At 48.1% G+C, this 21,755-nt stretch overlaps 1 protein-coding gene across 1 annotated transcript; it reads right to left on the bottom strand.

The window, feature by feature from the left end:
* Nucleotides 1-437: 437 nt before the first annotated feature.
* On the bottom strand, nt 438-12,627 carry LOC131271989 (tachykinin-like peptides receptor 99D). Its single transcript, XM_058273592.1, has 9 exons — nt 12,446-12,627; nt 7,760-7,920; nt 7,460-7,634; nt 3,360-3,560; nt 3,111-3,261; nt 2,023-2,219; nt 1,745-1,887; nt 1,513-1,584; nt 438-553 (listed from the first exon to the last, which is right to left on the bottom strand). Exons 1-9 carry the CDS (start codon nt 12,625-12,627, stop codon nt 438-440), a joined length of 1,398 nt encoding a protein of 465 aa, XP_058129575.1.
* Nucleotides 12,628-21,755: the final 9,128 nt, after the last annotated feature.

Raw genomic sequence — 21,755 nt, 5'->3', positions numbered from 1 at the left:
TCCATCAACTGACGAGCGACCTGTCCAACCCGTGCCGAGGGATGATGGAGCTGTCTTTCGCAGCGTAACCCCTATTTTCTTTCTTTTCCGTTTCCACCGAGCGGGTAATCCTTGCCCACCTCGAAATAAGATTCGGTTTCGTTCCAGCTGGCGCAACACCTCCATCTCGATCCTGATGGGAGGATATGGCGGGGATGAAAGTTCTACGGAACACCTGTTCCTCGGCGTCAGTCGAAGCGGTAGCTCTCAAGTTCGTTGCACAGCAAAGTTTCACCGACGTCGACGGTTTTGTGTATTTACAGTTGCAAACCACTGCCTTCTGGGGCCGCTCGCGAGAGGTTAATCCGTCCGTCTCTGCTGCCCCGGTTGGGTGGTGGTTAGTGAAGTCTTCGGTTCCCACGGGCACGGGCCAAACCGGGCGCCATCATCGTCATCGGCTAATCCTTCGCGGATGGCCTGGAAGGCTGCAGGACCTCCTCGGATGGCACGGAGCACATGCTCGTGGTCTGATTCAGGCGACTCGCCGGCATCGTGTTCACCCGTCTCATATGCCCTGCGAAGATGATAACAAGGAAAAGCGGGGTATTACAGGAACATTTGTTCGTGGGAACGGTATGGAGGGGGGACTTAAATACATAAATCGATTAATGCTGGCATCAGGATGGCGAAATCATCAGAATGGTTGTATTTCGGAGTATTTTGATGGTGCTGTGATCCAATTACTTTTTTAATCATGTTTATCCCAAGTATTTTGAAGGTTTACTGCTTTCAACAGAGATTTTCAACCTTTTTTTGTAGCATGAAGGTACATTTACGGTAACAAGATGGGGATGAAACGATGGAATCAGTATTTGAAAAATCCTAAATAATAATTCCTTATTTTCTTATATCCCACATGAAATGGTAAACGTTACTGGTGCTTTTGTGCCGATCTTGATTTCCCAGTTCATTTGAAACATGCATGCTAACATATTTTGAAAGAGTACATTTATCATCATTAATGATGCCCTTTTCTATGATAATAAATTGTTCACGTGTTCGACATAATGTAACTTCAAGTTCTCTCGAAACATCAAAACTAAACACAATAGTAAACAAATTTTGGACAGGTGAGATCCAAGCAAACCAGCTGAACAAACAAAGAACCCGAGAACTGTCTAAGTTCTTGGTAAAAGTTTCACAAGCTACCTGTAATAACCAGAAGAAGGTAAAGGATTCTCTCAACAGTTCTTCGGGAGTTTCACAATGTCCATACGAACCCTACGGCAGACAAAGGCAATTAGAAGGGTTTAGGAAATGGATTCTCGAGGAAAACCTGGTGAAACGCTTGCATCACACTCGCACACCGGGGGGAAAAGGTGAGATCAGTTTAATTATAGAACAACTTAACTTGACACCTTTCGCCCGGAGATTATGTAATAAAAAAAGGGCTTTCCGGTTTGGTCGCTGGCAGCAACTTTGCCCTTGGACAAGTTTTCCCTTCCTGGGTTTTCTCTCCACCCACCGACTTACCCGTTTGCCACTTCCGCTGACCGCTAGGAGACCCACCGGTGGTACCATTGTAAAGGAATGAACGTTCGGTATCTGAAAGTGAAGGGAAAGAAAAAAGGAACAAGCGCCGGATCGAATGTATGCGGTATGCATCCGGCATAATCCGATGCAAGTTAGTTTTCCATTTAGTGTTTGCGGGCTGGGAGGTGGGGGGGAAAGGAGAGAAGCGCGGACGCTGGGATCGAGTTCGCACCGTTTCTTACTATTCGCAAATGGTCCGGCGAGCCGGAGCACGAGTACCGGGACGTACCGGTTCGCCGGTGGCTGCTGGTGTTGTCCGGGAGCACGCGCACGAACGGGCAGCACCGGAAGAACTGCTGGAAACCCCGGCGAAACCTATCCGGGCGGAAGGCAAACAGCAAACAAACAAAAAAAAAAAAAAAAACAGGGCGCCCGACGCCAAATGGTAAAGAAAATTAGTTTCGAATGAACAACGAAGTCGGAACCACCGGGCAGCCGTAGAGTTTTTACCTCGAGTTCATCCAGCAGTAGATGATGGGATTGTACATGGAGTTGCTCATCGCCAGCCAGTAGATGCCGAGGTACACCTCCTGGATGTAGTGTTTCTTCGTCAGCTCCGGATAGTACGACGTGATGATGAAGTAGGTATGAAACGGAAGCCAGCAAACGGCGAAGATTATCACCACAATCATCATCATTTTAACGACCTATTTTCGGAGCACCGGACCGGCCGACCGGGAGCGGGGACGGCAATGGGACGAAACGAAATAAAATACGACAGTTAGATTCGCTAATGGCTAATGAGCTAACCGTGTGCTCCCATTACGGCGCCAACGTGGACCACTTGAGGGACGCCCGCTTTCAAGCCATCGTTCCGGGAAGGTTGTTAAATTGTTACCACCGGCGAGAGAAAGTCCTGCCCCTGCCACGTGCCACGTCAAACTGTGACGTTCCCGTGTGCCACAAAAGTTAATTCAAATGGCAAGGATCATTTTGATGAAAAGTTCAATCATTAGAGTCTGTCCTGCATTTCCGATTGGTACACTCATTGCTATGATTTTAGAACCATCGAAAATCATTTGTCTAATGAACAGATAAAAGAAAATTATGACATCCTTATAAAGAGAAATACTTTTCTATCATTAAGAAAGAGCTAGCAACCAATTAAAATGTATAAAATCATACCAAAATGTGTCCTTCAAGCTAGATGTGACAGAATGCCTCGTAAACGCTATCGCAATTAACATTTAGAACAAGACTGTAAGACTGTTGAGAAAGAAACACCAGATTCTATGAACTGATTTTCAGTTATAATGAAATAATGTCGATATTTCTCTGCGGTGCTCTTTTTATTCCCCCGAGGGTAACTCTCGAGCTTCCTTTTACAGAAACCTGAACTCCTTCGAAAAGGAAAAACGATACTACCGGCTTGGGGGGGGAGGGAAAACTTTGTCCATCGCCGATGTTGGTATTCGAAACACGAGCTTGCTGGTGAAACAGGAGCCCCAGAAACTGTTCCCTTTCGCTCGAGCATACTTCATTCAATTTTCCCCGGGTATCGGGGGAGTTTTTCCTCCGATTGGTTGCTCGATGCTTACCCGCCGTTTGCTTTTGATGTTGTCGAGCTGCCGCTGGGTGCACTCGCCGATGCTCTTGGAGCCCCACAGCTCCAGCCCCACCCGGGCGTACGTGTACGTCATCGAACCGATCGGCAGGAAGTAGGTTAGAAACATGAACACGATGTTGTACCTGCACGGGCGCCGGGATGAAAAGGAATGCTCTTGACTCTCTGGTGGTGGTGGGGGATAGGGGGGGGGGGGGGGGGGGGTTTCTTCTGCGATACTTACCACCACTCCTGCACCGAGTGGTTCGAGGGGCCGTCCGGCCACTCGGCGTAGCACAGGATATGGCCGCTGACGGGGTAGGTCGTGAAAAAGAGCAGCATCGGGCTGGAGATGATCGTGCCGACGATCCAGATGGCGGCCGCTACGCAAAGCGTCGCCTTCTTGCCCATGCGAGGCTTCAGCGGGCTCATGATGGCCACGTACCTGTCAAGGGCGGAAAGGGAGAAGCGAACGCGGGGCAGGTAAGTTCCATGAAACCGACTTCAAACAGCACTCTCTTCACGCAACTACATAATCCACGGTCGAGCTGTCGGGCGGTTCTCGTGCAACCGACTGCCACTTTCAGCGCCAGGAAGACCGCAGTAAATTAATACAATTTCATTACAGCTCGAACAGTTTCGTGAATTATTAAATCTGCGCTCGGGAAGGATCCCAGCTGCCTCGCATGCCAGAGGGGACCATTTCGGGGATTTTTCCGCACTGCAACGCGAATTTGCTCAGCACTTTTTCTGCCCTCTCCTTTATTTGCTCTACCGTTTCTACATTTCCCGGCCAGTGTTTGCCATTCGCCGGCAACCGTCAACACCGACGAGGATGCACCGCTGTTTAAACCTCCGACTGCGTCGGCGACTTCATCTAATTGTTCTAATTAAATATTCATCAGCCCGAGTGCTGGGCCCGACGCACGAGCGCCCGACGTCGCTATCGTCCGCAAACCGAGCCAACGGCAAAAGTTGCCAGGCACTCCGACCCGCCCTGTCGGACGTCGGAGTCCCGCCGTCCCGGGGCCAAAAACGCTTTTGAATAATTTATTACTTAAGCATAGTTTTTTAAGGGGCGACGGAAGCAAATGGGTAAACTGGTAAACGGGCGGTACCGATCTCGTTTGTGCGAGATGAGAGTTTCCCCAGCCGCGCTCATGGCGTTGAGCGGAAAACTTAGAACCGGAAACGCGGCCGCCCATCCCGGCCCCGAACCAGGAAGGTGGCCACGTGGCCTCATGGTAATTTATTTCGAGTACCCTTCGTTATTATTATGACCTTTAATGCCGGCACGGGTTTTGGCGAGACGCGCGATAAAGATAAGATTTATGAAAATGGCGAAAATAGCGAGGATTTGAAGGAATTAATGCCGACCGGGAGGGTGGCTGGGTTAAGTTTTTGGGGGCAAGCGGCGCTGGTTTGGAATTTATTTACCATCACCCAGGACACTCGCCGGGGGATGCTTCAGTTTAAATCCAATTATGTAATGCTTTGGTTATTAGGAACATGATTACATATGTTTCGGATCATTGCAGTTTAATAGATTATAACGAGGCATAACACTTAAGCTTTACTTTCCTCCATTTCAATGGAATTGAGCCCAATATGATGGTCTTCTCAAGTTGAAGGCTTCAATGTGGTTTTAGCTTCTGCTTTTGTGAGATGCGATGTTATTTTAATCGATCTACTATCGATTAGATAAATTTGATTAGGCAACGAGTCATATTGGATCGCTGTTTATGCTACGTTTCTTCTTCTTGGCGTAACGACCTCTTGGTCATGCCTGCCCGTTAAGGGCTTACGAGACTTGTTTCCCTATTGTACGTGAATAGTCAGTCCTCTCGTACAGGGGAGGGTCAGATCTCGGTTGGGATTCGAACCCACGCCGTCGAGGTGGTGAGCCCCGGCGCTCATGGGCCGATTTTCTAACCGATGCTACGTTTAATGTGTTTGATTTTTTATTTTGCAAGCTGATCTAATTTTACAACGTTCTATAGTTGATATACCTTGTTAAGTTCTGTTCAATTTTTATGATAGTTAAGCCAACCGAGTTTCAAGTTCACATGGTAAAATTAAAATTTGTACAGCCATTCTCTGCAATACCCAAATAATATATATTTTAAACAGCTTTAAATAATCCACATAATAATAAAGGATGGGTTTGTTTGCCGGTTACTTTTACAACACAGGAAAAAGTAGAAAAGATAAGAACCGCTTGTTGAGAAAGTGTTTTTGCTGCTTCTAAAAAATTTAAAGAAGGAAGTATTTTTACTATTTTGTTAATAAAAAGAAAAGCTTATTAGAAGTGGCTATGTAGTCTGCTAATTAATCTAGTTCAATATATGTTCATCGGTCATTTACAGTTATTTAAAAGTATCAAAATATTAGATAGAATTTAAAGAACTTTTTTAACGTGTACTAGAGATATATTGACTTGATACTAGTTTTGTGTCTTAGTATACAGGGGAAATATCTAACGAAAAAACGTTATTTCTGTTACTCAGGCCTATATAACGCTTGATAAATAATAATCAATCAACCACACCACACCAACAGTATGTATTTTTTCTAGTACTCTATTAACGAAATGCTCCACGCGGAAACATAATCAAATTACAACAAACCACACTGTTTGCAAATTTGTTCTACTAACTCGAGATGATGGATAGGGGATACCTATGTGTGAAATAAATATCAAAAGCTTTCCGTAATAATGAAACCCTATAAATCCGCTCTATCGGGCGGGAAATCTAGCAGGAGATAGATCCGGTGTAGTCCAGATTGTTTACCCACACGCTAAGCTGCAAACGATGGTCCCCTCGGTTCCCTCCCGGTGGAACGGGTAAAACAATTACCCGACACATATCCGCACGTCGAAAACAGTAAAAAAAAAAGGGAAAATGCGGAAGCAAAAGTCCTCATAAACATGTGACATGGTTGATTATGGCTCGGCGGAAGCGCGCCGTAATCGCTCGTCGGCCATTTAAATCGTTAGACTAATCACCGTATCGTCGCGGGCGGCAAGCGAGCGGCGGACTTCGTAATCCGAATCATAAAATAAGGCCCAGTAACAAAATAAGGAAAAAAAGGGCGAGAAGAGGAAAAACAGCCGGTAGCAAAAACGAAAACAACAACAGTGCGTCGTGGGGAACCAACAAGCCGATTCGGGCAGCCGGATGAGAGGCCGGTATGAAATATGCGAGGCAATAGATCGCCCGCTCAAATAAACCCCCAATAAGTGCTAAGCACACCCGAACAATCGCACACTGGCTACACATTTACAGATTGGCCTGCCGTGCGTGGCCGAGGGGGAGGGAGTAGAAGGGACGAAGGACATGCGGATTGTTTACTGACATCCCCGAGGCAACACGCGGATGAGATGGAGACCAAGCTGGGGCAAAAAAAAATAAGTAAATGCCGTCCTGATGATGGCTCTATATCGAGCGCTTTTCCTCGTGCGGAGGGCAAAACGAAAGTAACAAAAATAAAAAGCAAGCGAAAGCCAGAAATCTCGCTTACCGCTCACCGATGCATGAATGGGACGAAGCGATATATGAAGCGCGAAGGGCCGGAAGCCCGGCGTGCGCCATTTTTCCGACGAATATGCAAAATCGCTTTTAAAGCTCGACTTAAAGCACTTAACCGCCCCGATCCCGCCCCGGCCGGCACTCACGCCTCGTTCCTTCCTTTCACGGGGTGGAGAGACAGAGGATGGGAGGAGTTCCGGGTTGGTAACGGGCCATTACCATGGCGGCTGGGGTTGGCCCTTTGGGAGGAGGTGGATTTCCCTGGCCAAACGGAGTCGGAGCGGATAAACAGTCGTCCTCGTCATCGCAGTCGTTGTCACAGTCGTCGTTATGTTGTCCTCGTCCTCGGCTAGGCCAAGGCAGGGGGGAGGAGTGGAGCGGATGAAGGTTCGGTTCGGGGTGCCGGTTCCGTTGTTGTTCGTCGGTTCGTTTGTGCGTTTGTTTTCTCGTTTGCAAACATACGGCCGGTCGGTCGTTCGCTCGAGCGTTCTGGTGTCACGGTTGGTCGGAGAACATTTGCACACGAAGGACATTCGTCACCGGGACGGAATTGATGGAGCGGCAGGCCACGCCGAATGTAGCAACGGGGGCGACGGTGGTGGTAAACTCCACCATCAGCGAAGAGTAATGAAGATAAAATGATGAAGTCAAGCGAAACGGCAACCACCGGGGAGGATGATGGTATTGGATTGTTTTGCAAAAATTAAATGAAATAAAAATCGGATCCTTTTGGCAGGCGAAGGAAAAACACTCCCGGACAAAATGGACACACATATAAATAACTCTCCCGCCCTCCTCATCCTCCTGTACCCACCTATCTATCGCGATGGCCATCAGCGTGAACACGGAAGCGCAAATGCTGAGGATGGCAACGAACTGTGATATCTTGCAGTACATCGTCCCGAAGGGCCAGTCCAGGTACAGCATGTACGTGTAGCTGAAGGTGACGTTCAGCGTGGACACCATCGCATCCGCTATCGATAAATTAACTGTGGAAAAAGAAGGAAAAGGGTAGAAAAATGAATAGTCACGTTGGAGTGCGTTGTTTTTTTTCGCGTTGTTTCTTTCAGCCGAGCTCCCGCTTCCGGTTCCTCGGGCCGATCAATTTACATACCCAGGAAGTAGTTGGTTACCGTGCGCATCCGCTTGTGGGACAGGACGATCCACACCACGATCAGATTACCGACGGTGGCCGTGATGACGATGCCCGCGAACAGAACGTTCCACATGATGAGCCGCCAGAGCGGCAATATCGAGAAGAAGTCCATTATTTGCCTGCGGTGGGAGGAAAAGGGGGAAAATTAGTAGAGCCCTCGTGCACGGGACGAGAATGGTTTCTGATCGACGAACGTCAATGGTTGAGAACTAACGTTAATGCTTGGTTACATGTGGCCTTACAAACGGGAAAGTGCTTTTTCCAGCCGGAAAAACGCAATTTAATTTTTTGTTGATTACTTTGTTACATTACATGGTCCATAACAAAATTTAGACCACTCCGGGTTTAAAAAACAAAAAACTCTTATTTGCACCATCCGTAACGAAACTCGTTTCCGGGCAACTCAACACAATTGAATTACTTTGCGGTGGAAAAACACACCAAACCATATCGTTTCCAAATCGCGATGGAAATCAGCGTTACGCACCAAAACAAAACTTCTGTCTATAAACAGAAAATGCGTTTTTCGTGTATTTTTGTGTGCGTGTGTTTGCTTCCGAAATTAAACAGCCTGGAAAGGGAGAATCGATTGCCATTCCAGCCGAAACGAAAAAAAGAAAACCCTTAACCAACATTCCCACAACGTCGCCCAAACTGGGTGACTGTGGCTTTTTCCCCCTCTTCTCATATGCCCTTGAGGCATAGAATTTGTAAACCAAATACTTCCAATGGCTGTGCTGTGCCATGTCGTGCTACCAGACGTGGTGCTTGACGTTCCAGCACCATACGATCGGCCCCCCCGGTCGGGAAAAGAGCTTTTGAAGAGGATTTCTTCCGACCAAACAAAATACCAAAACAAAAGGGGGAAAATTGCCAGTGAGAATGGAGGCGGGAATAGGTATCTATTTCTAGCGGTTTGTTTTTCATGTCGCTGCCTGTCTAGGAAAAGCAATTCGAAGCCAGGTTTTCCGCTCAAGGACCTCGCTGTTTCGAAAACAAAACCCCTTTCGAATATTTGCCGATGCGAATCGCGGGCGCCTAAATGTATGCAAACCGCCACGCAGTGCAGTTTCAATTTTGAACGATTATTCATTTCGGCGCTGATGGAAAACTTACACCGCGGAATGAAAAACAAAAATGGCGCAAAAAGAAACCAGCATGCCCATTTCTATCCATATTAGTTTGCCCCTTCAGACGTGGAGCGAAGTGATATATCAGCTCGGTTTTTCAGCTTTGCGGAGGAATGCATTTTGTTTCGGATTGCAGGAAAAGCTGCCAGCAACAGCCCAATCCCGATTGGTTGGGGCCGTGGCGAGGGGAAGAACAGAGATAGGTACCACTTTCGGGGTTTTGGTCGACCCGTTTCGGGAGCGATTGTTGTTGTGGCGATTAATTACGCTACATTAATTGCACCCGAACCCGGAGAAAGTATTCCGGGTGGTACGCTGTAATTGAATAAATGCCGTACATACACACTCACGCATGCTCGTGCGTTCTTATCCCTTGTTGACGGGGCCCGATTGGAGTCAGAGACCGCAATCAAACCCACTCGAACCAGCAACTCGAGCTTGGCCCTCCCTGAAACTCGCTCCGTATCTCCGTGTCCGTAGCACACATAACAACTGACCAATTATTTCGAGCAGCGTGCATGCGTGTGTGTGTGTGTGTGTGTGTCTGCATGCTCACAATCTTTCCCAAGCGCACATGTAGTCAGTAGCAATGTAGTATGTTCCCGGATGCCGAAACCCCGTGCCGATTGGGAGGAAATGGATGGGAGGTCTTCCGGCGGGTACCATTTAGTAGCATCATTTCGCAAATGGATAATCGCAATTGAAATAGTTTACAGTGTTGCCTCTGCCGTACATTGTTCATTGGCTGCAATTGGAAGCACTCTCGAAGCTGCTGGTACAGACAGCATCCCAGGGAGCTGCTCGAATTGTGCAAATGTAGAGCACTTTAGAGCGTATGCTCGCTACCTGTCGGGAGGTTAGAGGTTTACTTGGGGCACATACGTTGCACATTTCGACCATTCCAACCGGGTGCCGGCACCCTTCCCGTTGCCACGTGCCGTGTGAAATTCCCATATGCACACCGCTTCACCCACCTTTCGTCGGGTTGGGGGGTTTGCAACATGGCTTGCATTCGAAACACCGTAGCAGAAACTCGTGTTTTGATGTTTTTCTTCGCCTCGGTGATCCCGCCAGTGAATGGCACAATGAAGGTGCCACCCTCTGGCCCCAGTGGAACACTTCACCCATCATCGTCGTCGTCACTTGCAAGAACAATGGCCGGCCACCTTTCTTTCAACCCCGGATCCCGATGGAGGCGCCTGGTGCCCCGTACTATGCAACTGGCTGCGTACTTCCTTTTGGGCTCGCTTGCGAAAGGTGCCTTTTGTTTGTCCCTTCCTTTCAACGCACGTGTTTGTGTTTGTGTGTGTGTGTGTGTGTGTGTGTGTGTGTGTGTGTACGTGAATTCACTGCGGAAGTTGGCAACGGGAAGGACCGGCAAATGCTACGATGGCGTCTTCTTCTCCACGGGAAGGAAGGAATTTCCTTGAAACATGCCTTACATTGCAATGCAGTGGCGCAACGGTAGCAGCCAGCAGAATGGACTCGGCACAAGTTTGCACACACAAACACACATACGCATACACACGGGTACGATACACTCAAACCCTGTCCTTCGGGAGCATTGCAATGTGCCGCAGTGTTGAAAGTCGTTGAAATTCGAGAGCAACTATGCATCGTCCGGAACCGGAAGTGCCCGGATGTTTTCTAAATATGCAAACGGAACCCCACCACGGTCGTTCTCACGACGCTTGTGTTCGCTTTCCTACCGTTTGGGTGCGCAATGTATTCCTCCCGCTCTCTCCCTGGCCTTTTTTTTATATCACACCGTCAGTCAACCGTCCTTTATCGGCTCGGTTCTAGTATCGTTTGAGGAATCGGCACTGGTAAGAATTCAGCCAGGGATTCTCCTCTACCGGGACGTGGGCTGCAAGAAGGAACACTGCTAATCTAATCCATAGCACTTTCACAAAGCAGAAGCCTAGCAGCCGCCCTCCGCAAAACAAGGGAGTTCCTGTTCGTCCCGAGTCCTATTTTTTCCCCCAACGTTCGTGCGCTCGGAAGCCTCTAGCTCCAGCCCAATCTTGACCGTCGGCAGAAAAAAGGTCCGTTCATTACAATGGGGAATGGGCCTTGGCAAGGGGGATGGGGGTTTCGGCATGGTTTTAAAGGAATGGCTAAGCAAATGAATGTTTCGCTCCGCCCTTCCCGGAGATGATGCTGCAGGCGTCAGTTTTATAACCGTAACTAAACTAACATCTGGCAGGGCGGGTACAAAGGCAGCACGTCAAGCGAGTGGTGTTTGCTGCCGAGGAAAGTGTATTTATAATCAGCCTCATCTGGAAGCCAGATAAAGTAGACATGATGAATATATTAGTGCCAGAGATGTTTGATGCAACACAACATTATACCACACTAAAATGTGACCTAAGCCTTTACAAATGTGTGTTGAAACATCAAAAACCATGGGGTAGGCAAGTTTGAGGGACAAGTTTAATAAAATAACACAAAAAGCTCAAAAAAGTTACATAAAAAAGTAGATTTCTGTTTACTTTCCCGTGTAATATTTACTTTTCCAAAGTTGAGGGCCTTTGTTTTTCGTAGAATATAGAACCAGTTTTGGTGGCTGGTTTTAACACAAAGCATTTTTGTTCCATTTGATGATTTAAATGGTATCTAACCTATCTTTTGGTATTCTAAGCATATTGATTGTTTTAAACGAAATTTCCCCAATGTTTCAATCTTGGCAGCACAAAATTATTGGATTTGATGCATTTATAAAAGTACCTAAATTCTAAAGACCTTTTCTTCCAACACGAAAAATTGAATATGAAAGTCTGTTAAAATGTTGAGGAAGAAAACATGGAAAACTTTAGATCTTTAAATAAAAAGACAAGCCTTAAAACTCGTAAGGTAGCTTTTCTGTAGTATGTGACATTCTATTTTTCATTTAGAGTTCATTGTCATTTTTGTGATGCACAAGAAATGCTTTTAAGTTAATCGTTTCAGCTATCTTGGTGCATCAGAGGAGAAAACCTTGAAATGAATTGCAAAAGCGCATGGTTTCGTCTGATGCTGGGAGAGTTCTTTTTGCGCTTCGCTGCTCAAGTGGACTTTACACACAGCGTTTCATTATCGTGCCTAGCCTGGCCCAAATGTTAATCTTCTCCCTTGTCATATTTATCTCATCTGATCTCGTCGGAAAGATGGCACAAGAAAGAAGTGCTTCTCGAGAGGAGAGCTCTACACGTACACGTATCATCTGTCTGTTTATGTTTTCCGACCCCGGACTAGGCTCTATGTTGTTTCAGCCAGCGTATTCTGCAGCCGAAGGAAAATCCCTCGGACCCGAGGTCAGTTCCAACCCGGTGGGCGGTGCTTGGGACAATGTGAATCCCGGGGGGGCCAGTCTTTTCGCAACAATTAACGAAAGTGCTCCGAAAGTCCACCTCAGAACGCTCGTCCTTTCCGCTCGCTCACCGAACCAACCGTTTCATTTGCCGTCTTAATCGTTTGCTTCTCATACATTTTTGTGTTCTTGTCATTTTTTTCACGGACGAGAGGAAATACTTACAGGGTTTCGGTGGTGCTGTTCGGCCTGGGTGGCCCCGGGAGCGTCGAGAGGCCACTGTTGAGCCAGTTGCCGCCGGTGGTCACCTCCAGCTCGGAGCTACTGCTCCACCCCAGCTCCGACATGGCACTGGATCCGTTGGAAGCGCAGCAGGTTGAACCGGGCAACGTTTTGCCACCGTCCATCACCGTTCCCAGCAACTCCGTTCGGAAGCGCTCCGTACGAAAAGGTGGTTTATGAGCTCTCGCGCCGGGGCTTTTATTTTATTTCTGCAGAAGCAAGTCCTCGCTCCTGAAACGACAAGCATCGGAACAACGATGGTTGGTGAAGGGATTTCGGGTGTTTTATGCATGCTCAGCTCGTAATACAAGCGTCGCAAACCCGGAACCAGGGGGTCGAGATTAAGGATGTTAAGTGAAACTAACCGAACGATAACGCTGATTATGAAGCCAAGGGTTAAAAGCCCGGGGACGTCCCGTAGTTTGCAATTAGAAAACCAAGCGAGGGATATAGGGGAGGGAAAATAGACCTTTCGGAGGCCGGTGTGTCATGTGTGTCATTAAAAGTTGAACACCAATTTGCGATGGTGGTGTGATGGCGAACCGAAAATGCTCACCGAGCCCGAGCGGGCTTAAACGGGCCGGCAACAAATTGCTTGTAAAACAGGGCACGATATTTCCGGCTGTATGTCATTATTGCGCCAGCATCAGGCTGCTACATTTTTCACCTCCCCTCGCCCTCCCCCCCAAGCCACCTCTTCCCACCACCACGGAAGGAAAGGGAAAAAGTTTGCCCGGATTACGGCCTGTGCCAAATTGTCGCCAGGGTCGGGCCCCAAAAACTCGAACGAAAATGAAGTGAAATATTAACACGAAGCAATAAAATGGACGCTCGCCCTTTTTCTCGAGGCCACCTTTAATCGTCCGTTTTTGAGGAGGTTACTGTGTGTGTGTGTGTGTGTGAGGGAGTATGTGTCGGTGGAAAGCTGTCGTTCACAATTTATGACACCGAGCGCCGGCGAGATGTGAGTACGACCGTAAAAACAATTATGAATCCGACCGGAAAGCATAAACGAGGTACGCTCGACCGTGGATAGGAGTAAAGCGCCATGCGAAAAGAATTTTCTTCCAGTGACCGGGCACCACGACACATCTACCATGTCCGGACCATAGACGGGAGACAAGTGTGACGGAAAATCAAATTTACTCAACGGACTCAATTCATTAGTTTTGTCCTCGGCTTCCTGTTGCTGCCAATTTGTAAATGTGCACCGAAACGTCAAACACGTACGTGTGGGTATGTGTGTCGTTCGGAGTTTCTTTCGCCCCCCTCCTCTCCGCCCCACCGATCGGAACGTCCGAACCCAAAAATTTGCTCGCCGTCACACAGATTGTTTTTCCGGGTTGTGGTGGTCGTGCTTTTCTTTCTCTCCAGTTTTTTTTTCTCTCCCCCACAACTTCCTTCCTTCCACTTTTATTTGCAGCAAATCGAATTCAATTCGGTTCGGAGGCAATTTTCTAGACAGGTCATATGTAACACAATTTGTTATTTGTTTGGCAGCCCACCACTTTCGATTTCGCTTCAATCAAGTCGAGGTTTTCCACATCCTTTCCCCAACAACTTTCCCCGGGTGGGGTGGGAAAATCGGGGCGACATGTCAGGACAGAAGACCGCCGGACAAAGTACCAACCAACAGAAAAAAAGATGAAATCGGGCACCCGATAAGAAAACACTTCTTTCACCCTCCAGAAGCGAGCGGCGGGTTCCTTCCCATTTGATTTCCTTGTGGCTCATAAACCGGGTCAGCGGGAAAAATCGTCGTCTGGGCCGTGGGTTCGAGAAAAATTGTTGCTGTCCGGGGCAAAAGTTTAAGAATTCCGCAAAAGGGTAGCGCCTCTAGGAATTGGCTGACGGGACAGGGATAGTTGGCGGGTGTGAGTGTGCGTGAGTGTGTGTGAGGGTTCGGTGAAAGTTGGCAAGCAATTCAATATCTCCCTCACTTCAGCGTGACCGAAGGCGTGGGTATCAAAAGTCAGCGACAAGGCGCCACCGCGTGAACATGGGCTGGCATGTCGCAAAAGGGAGGGCCGGTGTGTGTGTGTGTGCGCGTGTTCGTCGACACATCCTTTCTTCCTCCTCTACCGAGGTGGTGTCAGTGTCCCGTGCCAGTAAACCCTTGCCATATGGACGCGCGTCAGTCGATACAGGGCTGTCATTTGGATGAAAATTTATGCGATCTAATGGCATAGAAAAAGGAATAGATCGAATAGACTCGTCGGGCAAGGGGTTGTTGGGACATGGGGAGGGGGAAGGGGGATGTAAAGCAGACCGGAAGCGGTCGAAACACCGCACCTCACCGTCGAGCGAGGGGCCGCTTCGACGGAGCGCGAAGACAAATCGCTCCTGACGTCACATGCCCGTGCCCTGGGTTGTGGCGAGGAAGAGGGAAGGAGGGATGGGGTGTCGGTGCGCCAGGCACCCCCAAACAAAAGCCTCCCGAAAAACCCGATGACGATGATTGATTGATATCGATTCGGGCCGACGATCGTGCGGTCTTTCATTTCCCGACAGGGCGTCCAACGGGGAAGGGAGGGTGCGACGGGTAAGGAGGCTTAGTTTACTCGGGATCTTACGGACGAGTAACGGACCCCGCCCCTCCTCCGGCGAGAAGGCTCCGCTTATCGTAAATCTCATTCCAATTCAGTGGGGGTGGCGGAAAATGCAAAATGGGAAAATTTATCTAACCACGAGCCGCGCCACAAACGCGCCATGGATTCCGGGGTGCTGGCGTGCAACAACACCATCACCATTTGGTTTATCTTCCCGTGTGTCTGTCGGTGTATTTCCCACAAGGAGGCTCGGAAGGAGCAATAAAAAAGGCTCGTGCAAGGAAATAACAGAAAGAAAATACCACCACCACAAAACGATACCAAAAACGAGGAGTTTATCGAAAAGCAATAAAATAAATGCACAAGAAACAACGACAAAACGAAAAAAAAAACACATTCACAGACCCATCCGTTTGAGTTTATCTAGTTTTGCTCTCAATTAGTGGTTTGTGGCGCTGTGGGTTGGCCCCTTTTTTGCCGCCAGGATCCACACCAGGAGGTTCCCGGGGACCACAAACGGACGAATAAATAACGAAACGAACGAAAGGGAAAAGCCCCCCGTTTTTTGTCGGTGCCAACCATAATCCTGCACCGAGGAACACATTTGTAACCAGGCTTCGGCTTTTGTTGCAACCATCCGCCTTTGCCAAACAATCCGTCGGTCGAACCAACTCCCTCTGGGGATAAGGGGCGGAGCACGGCCTTCTTTTCCCTCCCCCCGGGTGGGGGGGTGGTATATTCTATTTACGCGATTGGGTTTTTCTTGTGGCTTCGGGTCGTTCGGGATGATGTATTAGTATTTTAATACGGGCGCAGGAGCGAACTGTTGTCCCGGAAAAGCCTAGCAACTAAAAGTCACCTTACCCAGCGGCAGGGACGATTATTTGGGAAAATTAGGACCGGAAAGTTAATGGATGGTTTTGGAGTGACCCTTTGGGCGCTCCTCCCCGGGGGGAGTTGCCGCCTAATGCCAACAGGTATGATTAAAGTCGACCATAAATAAACTGGACTCGTTAATCACATCAAGTTTAGTGATACTGTAGGACAACTGCAAAGTTCTCATAATGTTATTCTTTCTAACGATCTTTACGGCTTCAAACTTTCGTACTTAGGAAAGTGAGTTCTTTCAGTCATCAGATGAACTGAGAACGTTGAAGTTAAAAGTTTTGGTAATACTGTCTACTTTGAACCATTCCACTGTCAATCAGCATATGGATGGCAACAGAGCAACAGAAGTTTAGATCAAAAGAGTTTCCAAATGAAAGCTCCAATATGGAAGTCGATCATGCCAATATCAGCAACATTTTCTTCGAAGGCAGCTTAAGGCCATTGGAGGTAAAAGCACAGTTTGTTCTAATAAAGTTGACGAACATCTTGAGGTGAACGATCAGGAGGAAAAAAGTTACATTTCAAAACAGCCAACCATGCTACAAAGTAAACGTTGTAGTTGAACAATATTAGAAATTTAATTTAATTTAAAGTAATTCTTTCAATCAACTTTGGAAGTAAGAAACGCTTCATTCGCTTAATGTTGGACTATATCATCTAAAAGATCGCGGTTGGAGGTGCTCCAAAAGGCAAAAGGCAAAAGGCAAATTGTGATAGTGACGCACAGTTTTCTTATTCCTACTTTTCGTAGTCAGATTTTGCATGAATTATGCAACACTTCATTTATAACGAAAGTGAAAAACAGGAAAAAATCAATACGAGACCGAAATCTTTATTTAAGACATTGAAAATAGTTTTTTGAACCAATAAATTATCATATACGAAAACTATATGCATTAAATGATGATTGGAAATGTAATGTAATGGCAGCAATCAAAATGAAAACAAAGTGGAGGTTATTTTCCCGTTTTTAACAACATAATTTAGAGGCACGAGAGATCGATTCCAATTTTCGCTTAGGAGGTGCGTATTGAAGCAAGTTGCAAGCAGTTTATCCATTGTGCAAATTTTTTGTTTAAATTACAGTTAAAAACAGATAAAAAAAATAATCATACGCCAAATAAGCTTGATCCTTTATGCGGAATGCTTCGTTATCCAACCGTCGACTGTACAATCATTACACCAACACTGTTCCCATTGGAAGGCGCACCTTCTTTGTCTAAGGCGGTCAGGTATGTTTGCTGGAACCAATGCTTGGCCCACAGTGAACAGGGTGCTAAGATCAGGGTGCAAATATGGAAATGATTCCTCATTTCCAGCAGGACTCGAGAGGGTCGAGTAGACGCAGGACTCAGCTGGATCCCCACAACGGTAGGTGGGAGAAGGGTAGGGGGGAAAGATTGCAAGGTTTTTCTCATCTCCTCAGATTGGCTCTACTTACACTAACAGCCACGCAGCCTGCTTGACTCAGCATACGGCCACAGACAAGGATTATGCTTTCACAGTCAGATTTAATGCTCGATTACGGTCACAGAGTAACGTTTGTTCTTTTGGCTTATGGGGACGCTGGTGGTAGTTGGTGGCGATGGTGGAGGAGCACAATAAATCACCCCTAATAGGACACGGACACTGAGACCGCTGGTGGGTCGAGTCCGCCCGAGGATGCCGTCGGAGGATATGTCCACATGCTGTCGTTGTTCAACTTTTGCGAACTCACTTTGTGGCGTAGACTTTTGTTCGTTCGGTGAAAAAGGATCGGTGACACTAACACACACACACAGAGACACAGCCACACAAGCTGGCCGCCGTCGTATAATCTATAGCACCATACAATAATAATATTCACACATGTTGCGTTAGTACAGCTTCACTTTCACTTGACACCAGGGCGACACTAAACAGCGAATGGGCAACCGCTTCGACCTGCGGCACACTATTCACCCCATCCTCCGCTACACTCCAAGCCCCCATTTTCCTTCCCACCTCCCCCCAGCACCAGCGATCGGCCATAACGATGGGCCCTAATGAAATGATAAAGGAGACAAATATCCTTCTCTCCGACACCTTTCCCTGGAGCGAGCGACGGGTGGCCGCAGGGTGACGCGGGTTCCTTTGCGATGATGGACGACGACGGCTTGCCAAACCCCCCCACCGTCCGCTTTCCACCCGGTGAAGGAGGGGTGCGAATATCGTTGCGCACAAGTGTGCGGAAAAAGCTTTCCACCCGGCGGAAGGGAAAGGGATGTTTCCTTGTTCACACGGCGCCTACTTGTTCGCGGACCTCGACGCTTGTTCCCATTCAGACGTCAACCTGCCTTTCAGGAGCCGAACCGAGCCGGGCAGCGAAGAAAAGCAACCGGGGCAACGGCTTTGTGCCTTCGTTCGTGTGCCCCCCAGCAGCAGCACGCTTTTCCATGCCACTTTTCTTCTGCTTTTTCCGCTTCGGGCGAGCGGTATCTTTTTTCTGTCGTCTCACGCTTTTCTGCAAACGCTTCCCCCGACAATCATATCACAAGAACCTTCTTCGCGCTTCGTTTTTTTCTTCTCACCCCCGTCGGTTTTTGTTCCCTCGTTATGCTTCGGGCTTTTTTTCCCCCCGCTGTTCTATGGGCTGTTTCCGGCTTCACATCTTGTTTGACGGAAGTGTTTAACGCCAGTCGGCCTGCTAGATGCACCTTCACCGTCAGCGTGGATGCTGCCGGATGCTGCCGGGAACACTTCGCTCCGAACAAGCCACGACAAACGAACGAACGAACGAACGAACGAACGAACAGATCTGGCGTTAGAACAACGACGTGTGCGCGCGCGCCACGTGTACGTCTTGTAAACTCGACGGCAGAAACAACACTGACGGACTCCAGACTCGGAACGTTCCACGCTGAGTGCAAGCTGGCGTTCGAAGCACTCATCTCAACGCAAGATCCGATCCGAGATGGGTCGTATGTTTTATTTTCTATTTGTCCGCACTAGAGCGCGCTGGCAAACGCGAAACCGTTTGTAAACAAATAAAAATTGCGCGAGATGTCCGTCCACGTTGCTTAGAAGGCATGCTGGTTCCATGAGAGGGTGTGCCGGGGTAGAAATGCGTGGTAATTAATCGCATTGCGAGCGTATAGTAACACCTTCCTTGCACCCCTTCCCCAAACAGAACCCCCTGGTATCGTTTCCCTCGCGACGTTCGGTGTCGGTCTGTAAACACTTACTCATCACATTTATCAATTACGCCCGTAATGGTCTCGAAAACGGCCGGGAAGGGAAGGTCAAGGGTGGATGGTTTTGAACCTTCTCGCTCTCGGCCGAACGACAACACTCCACCACGGTGTCCACTGGACAATGGACAGGGGCTGGCAAAAGTCATCAATAGTATCGCGGTATTATCTTGCGATCGAAGAACGAACGGGAAGCAAACTTTGTAGTGCAATTATCTATAGACACACCAACTCCTCGTGCAGTAGACACACTCACACGGCACTCACGCGACTATTTCTTCGGCGTGCCCTCGGGACGGACCGAACTGGCGAAAGTACGCAGCCAATTCGCGAATTTGAGAACCTCGGATTTTGGCGAGTATTCGGGCAGGTTAGGCGGGAAATCAGTACAACGGAGCTGGAGAACGAAGGAAACATGAGCTACAGGAATTACATCTACGATGGAGGCTGACTACGGGCTGCTGGTGGCCGCGGTAGTAAGTACTTCCGATGAGTCGCCGGCCTACGCCAGCTTGGTTCTGTCACTTGGCCCGGCTGCACGCTCGCTTGCGACTTGGCCAATATCTGCAAGCTTCGATGCTTTCTGGCCTTTGTTCGCGTGTATGAGATGCGGTTTCGGGACCATTCCCTCCTCCCCACCGGCTTCTGGTGCGTCCCTCGTAGGCTGCATTCGGACGGGCACGTCAGGAGCATTCACACGCCAGTTGACGAGGCCATTACCGTGATGCCGCTAAGAAGTGATGGTACGCCTTTGATGGTACGCCTTCCCCACGTTCACGGTTCGCGGCATGAGCATAATGGGATTTTTGTTCGAAATGGGATACGGCGCATAGGGAGGGAAAAAAAGTAACCAAAAAAAAGATAGTACAAAAAGGAAACTATAACCAAATTGCAGCCCGAAGACGATGGAAACGGAACCGAAGCCTTTATCGGGCATGCGTGTCCTTTGTTGTATCGGTATATGGATGGGTTGGCCGGAGTGTCTCCATCGGAGTGTCGATTCTGCCCGACGGTCCAGTACAGTTCAACTGGTGGAACGGGGGGAAACCAGTGGGGCCGGAGACAAACTTTTCACCCGTCATACCATGTCAACTGTAAAGCGATTAAATCGTCTCGGTCTCGAGACGTGAATCAAAGCGTAGGCGTGCGAAATTCCTTTACGAACCGGTCGGTTGAGTCGGCACTGTGGGGATTTGCGTTGTCTACTGTGGCATATGATGGCATTAATTAGATACTCCAGCAGTACGGCTGTTGCGGTGACTCGCTCGGTTGTGACACCGGTTTTCATATCCAAACTTGAGGCGAAACTAGCCAAAGACATTCGGTTAGCATAAGCTAATTTTAATTAACGACAACGACGAGCTGCGGAAACCCTTTCGTAAATACCGTTCACAAAACTAATTATGTTGCCTTTCGACATGTGAAGGATGGGAAACCGTACCGGTCAGATGAGGGCCACTTGAAACATTACATCCTCTTGGCTCTCCTTGAGGTCGTTTGAATTATACACTGACAGAGAAATGTGTTGGTTTCTTGTCATTGGCTCATTGATTAGTTTCATTCGTTTTGATCTCAAGGTCTCCCCGTTGGTATTTCAGATTGATTATAATCCGAGCATCACAAACAGCAATTTACTAATTTTAGATACTATACCGTTGGCCTTTCTGCAAATTGATATAGTTATTTCACCAATGGACTATCTTATTCACTTTGAATTCCTTTGTTCAGCTGATTTATATCTTTTTCTTCAAAAATTTATTTATTATTCTTCATAGCATTTCTTCGCTTACATTACTTATCTCTTGCGAACACGAATGTAATCCTGAGAAATACCAAGCAAATCCACCATAACCGTAGCTATCGCAAGTAGGCCACATTGTCTCGACGTTCCATATGCTACTGTGATCACGACGTACGGCTCAAAGGTTCGATGCGTTCGTGAAATTATAAATGGCCCCCTCTGTTTCTGTCTTGTTCTTCAACTTCCCGTTTAGTTTTCGTTCCGGGTTGCGTGTTCGGAATGGTCGTTTTGTTTGAAGTTTTCTAATTTTCGCAACAACTTTCCCAGATTTCCACAACCACCGGCTATGCTCCTCTATTTCACCACTCGACGCTTTCCATCGCTTCGCAATCCGTTCGCGGGGCATTCTGTTTATTTTCCTTGCTCCCTCCCCTCGCCCCACTTCATTTCCGCGGAGCGTGGTTCAACCCTCCCGTGTCGAGCGTGCGTTTCTAAACCCGTTTTATTCTTTCTGTGTTAGCGAGTTTAATACTTTGCGAAACTCCAGAAACGCGATTGCCTTGAAGAGATAGTGAGAACGCGTGTGTGCGTGTGTGGATCCCGGGGAACGGCAGGTTGGCCGGAAAGGAGGAAAGGAGCACTCTTGGACACAAACCACAACCCTTGTTGAAAACTTTTCCTGAACACAGAACTAAAAAAAAAAATTTTCCTCCTTGTGTCCCGGGTTGAGCGGGGGATGAAGCACGTGAACGGCATTCCCGAACATGATATGCGGCGACGGCTTTGCAAATGCTGGGAGGTGTGTGAAGTTTTCGACCGATATCCGATCCAATACCGGCGTCGAAACCCGACCACGGTCCGGAACT

The sequence above is a fragment of the Anopheles coustani genome, chromosome 3, assembly GCF_943734705.1.
Source record: "Anopheles coustani chromosome 3, idAnoCousDA_361_x.2, whole genome shotgun sequence".
Taxonomy (NCBI): domain Eukaryota; kingdom Metazoa; phylum Arthropoda; class Insecta; order Diptera; family Culicidae; genus Anopheles; species Anopheles coustani.
This window is presented reverse-complemented; position numbering and strand designations above follow the sequence as displayed.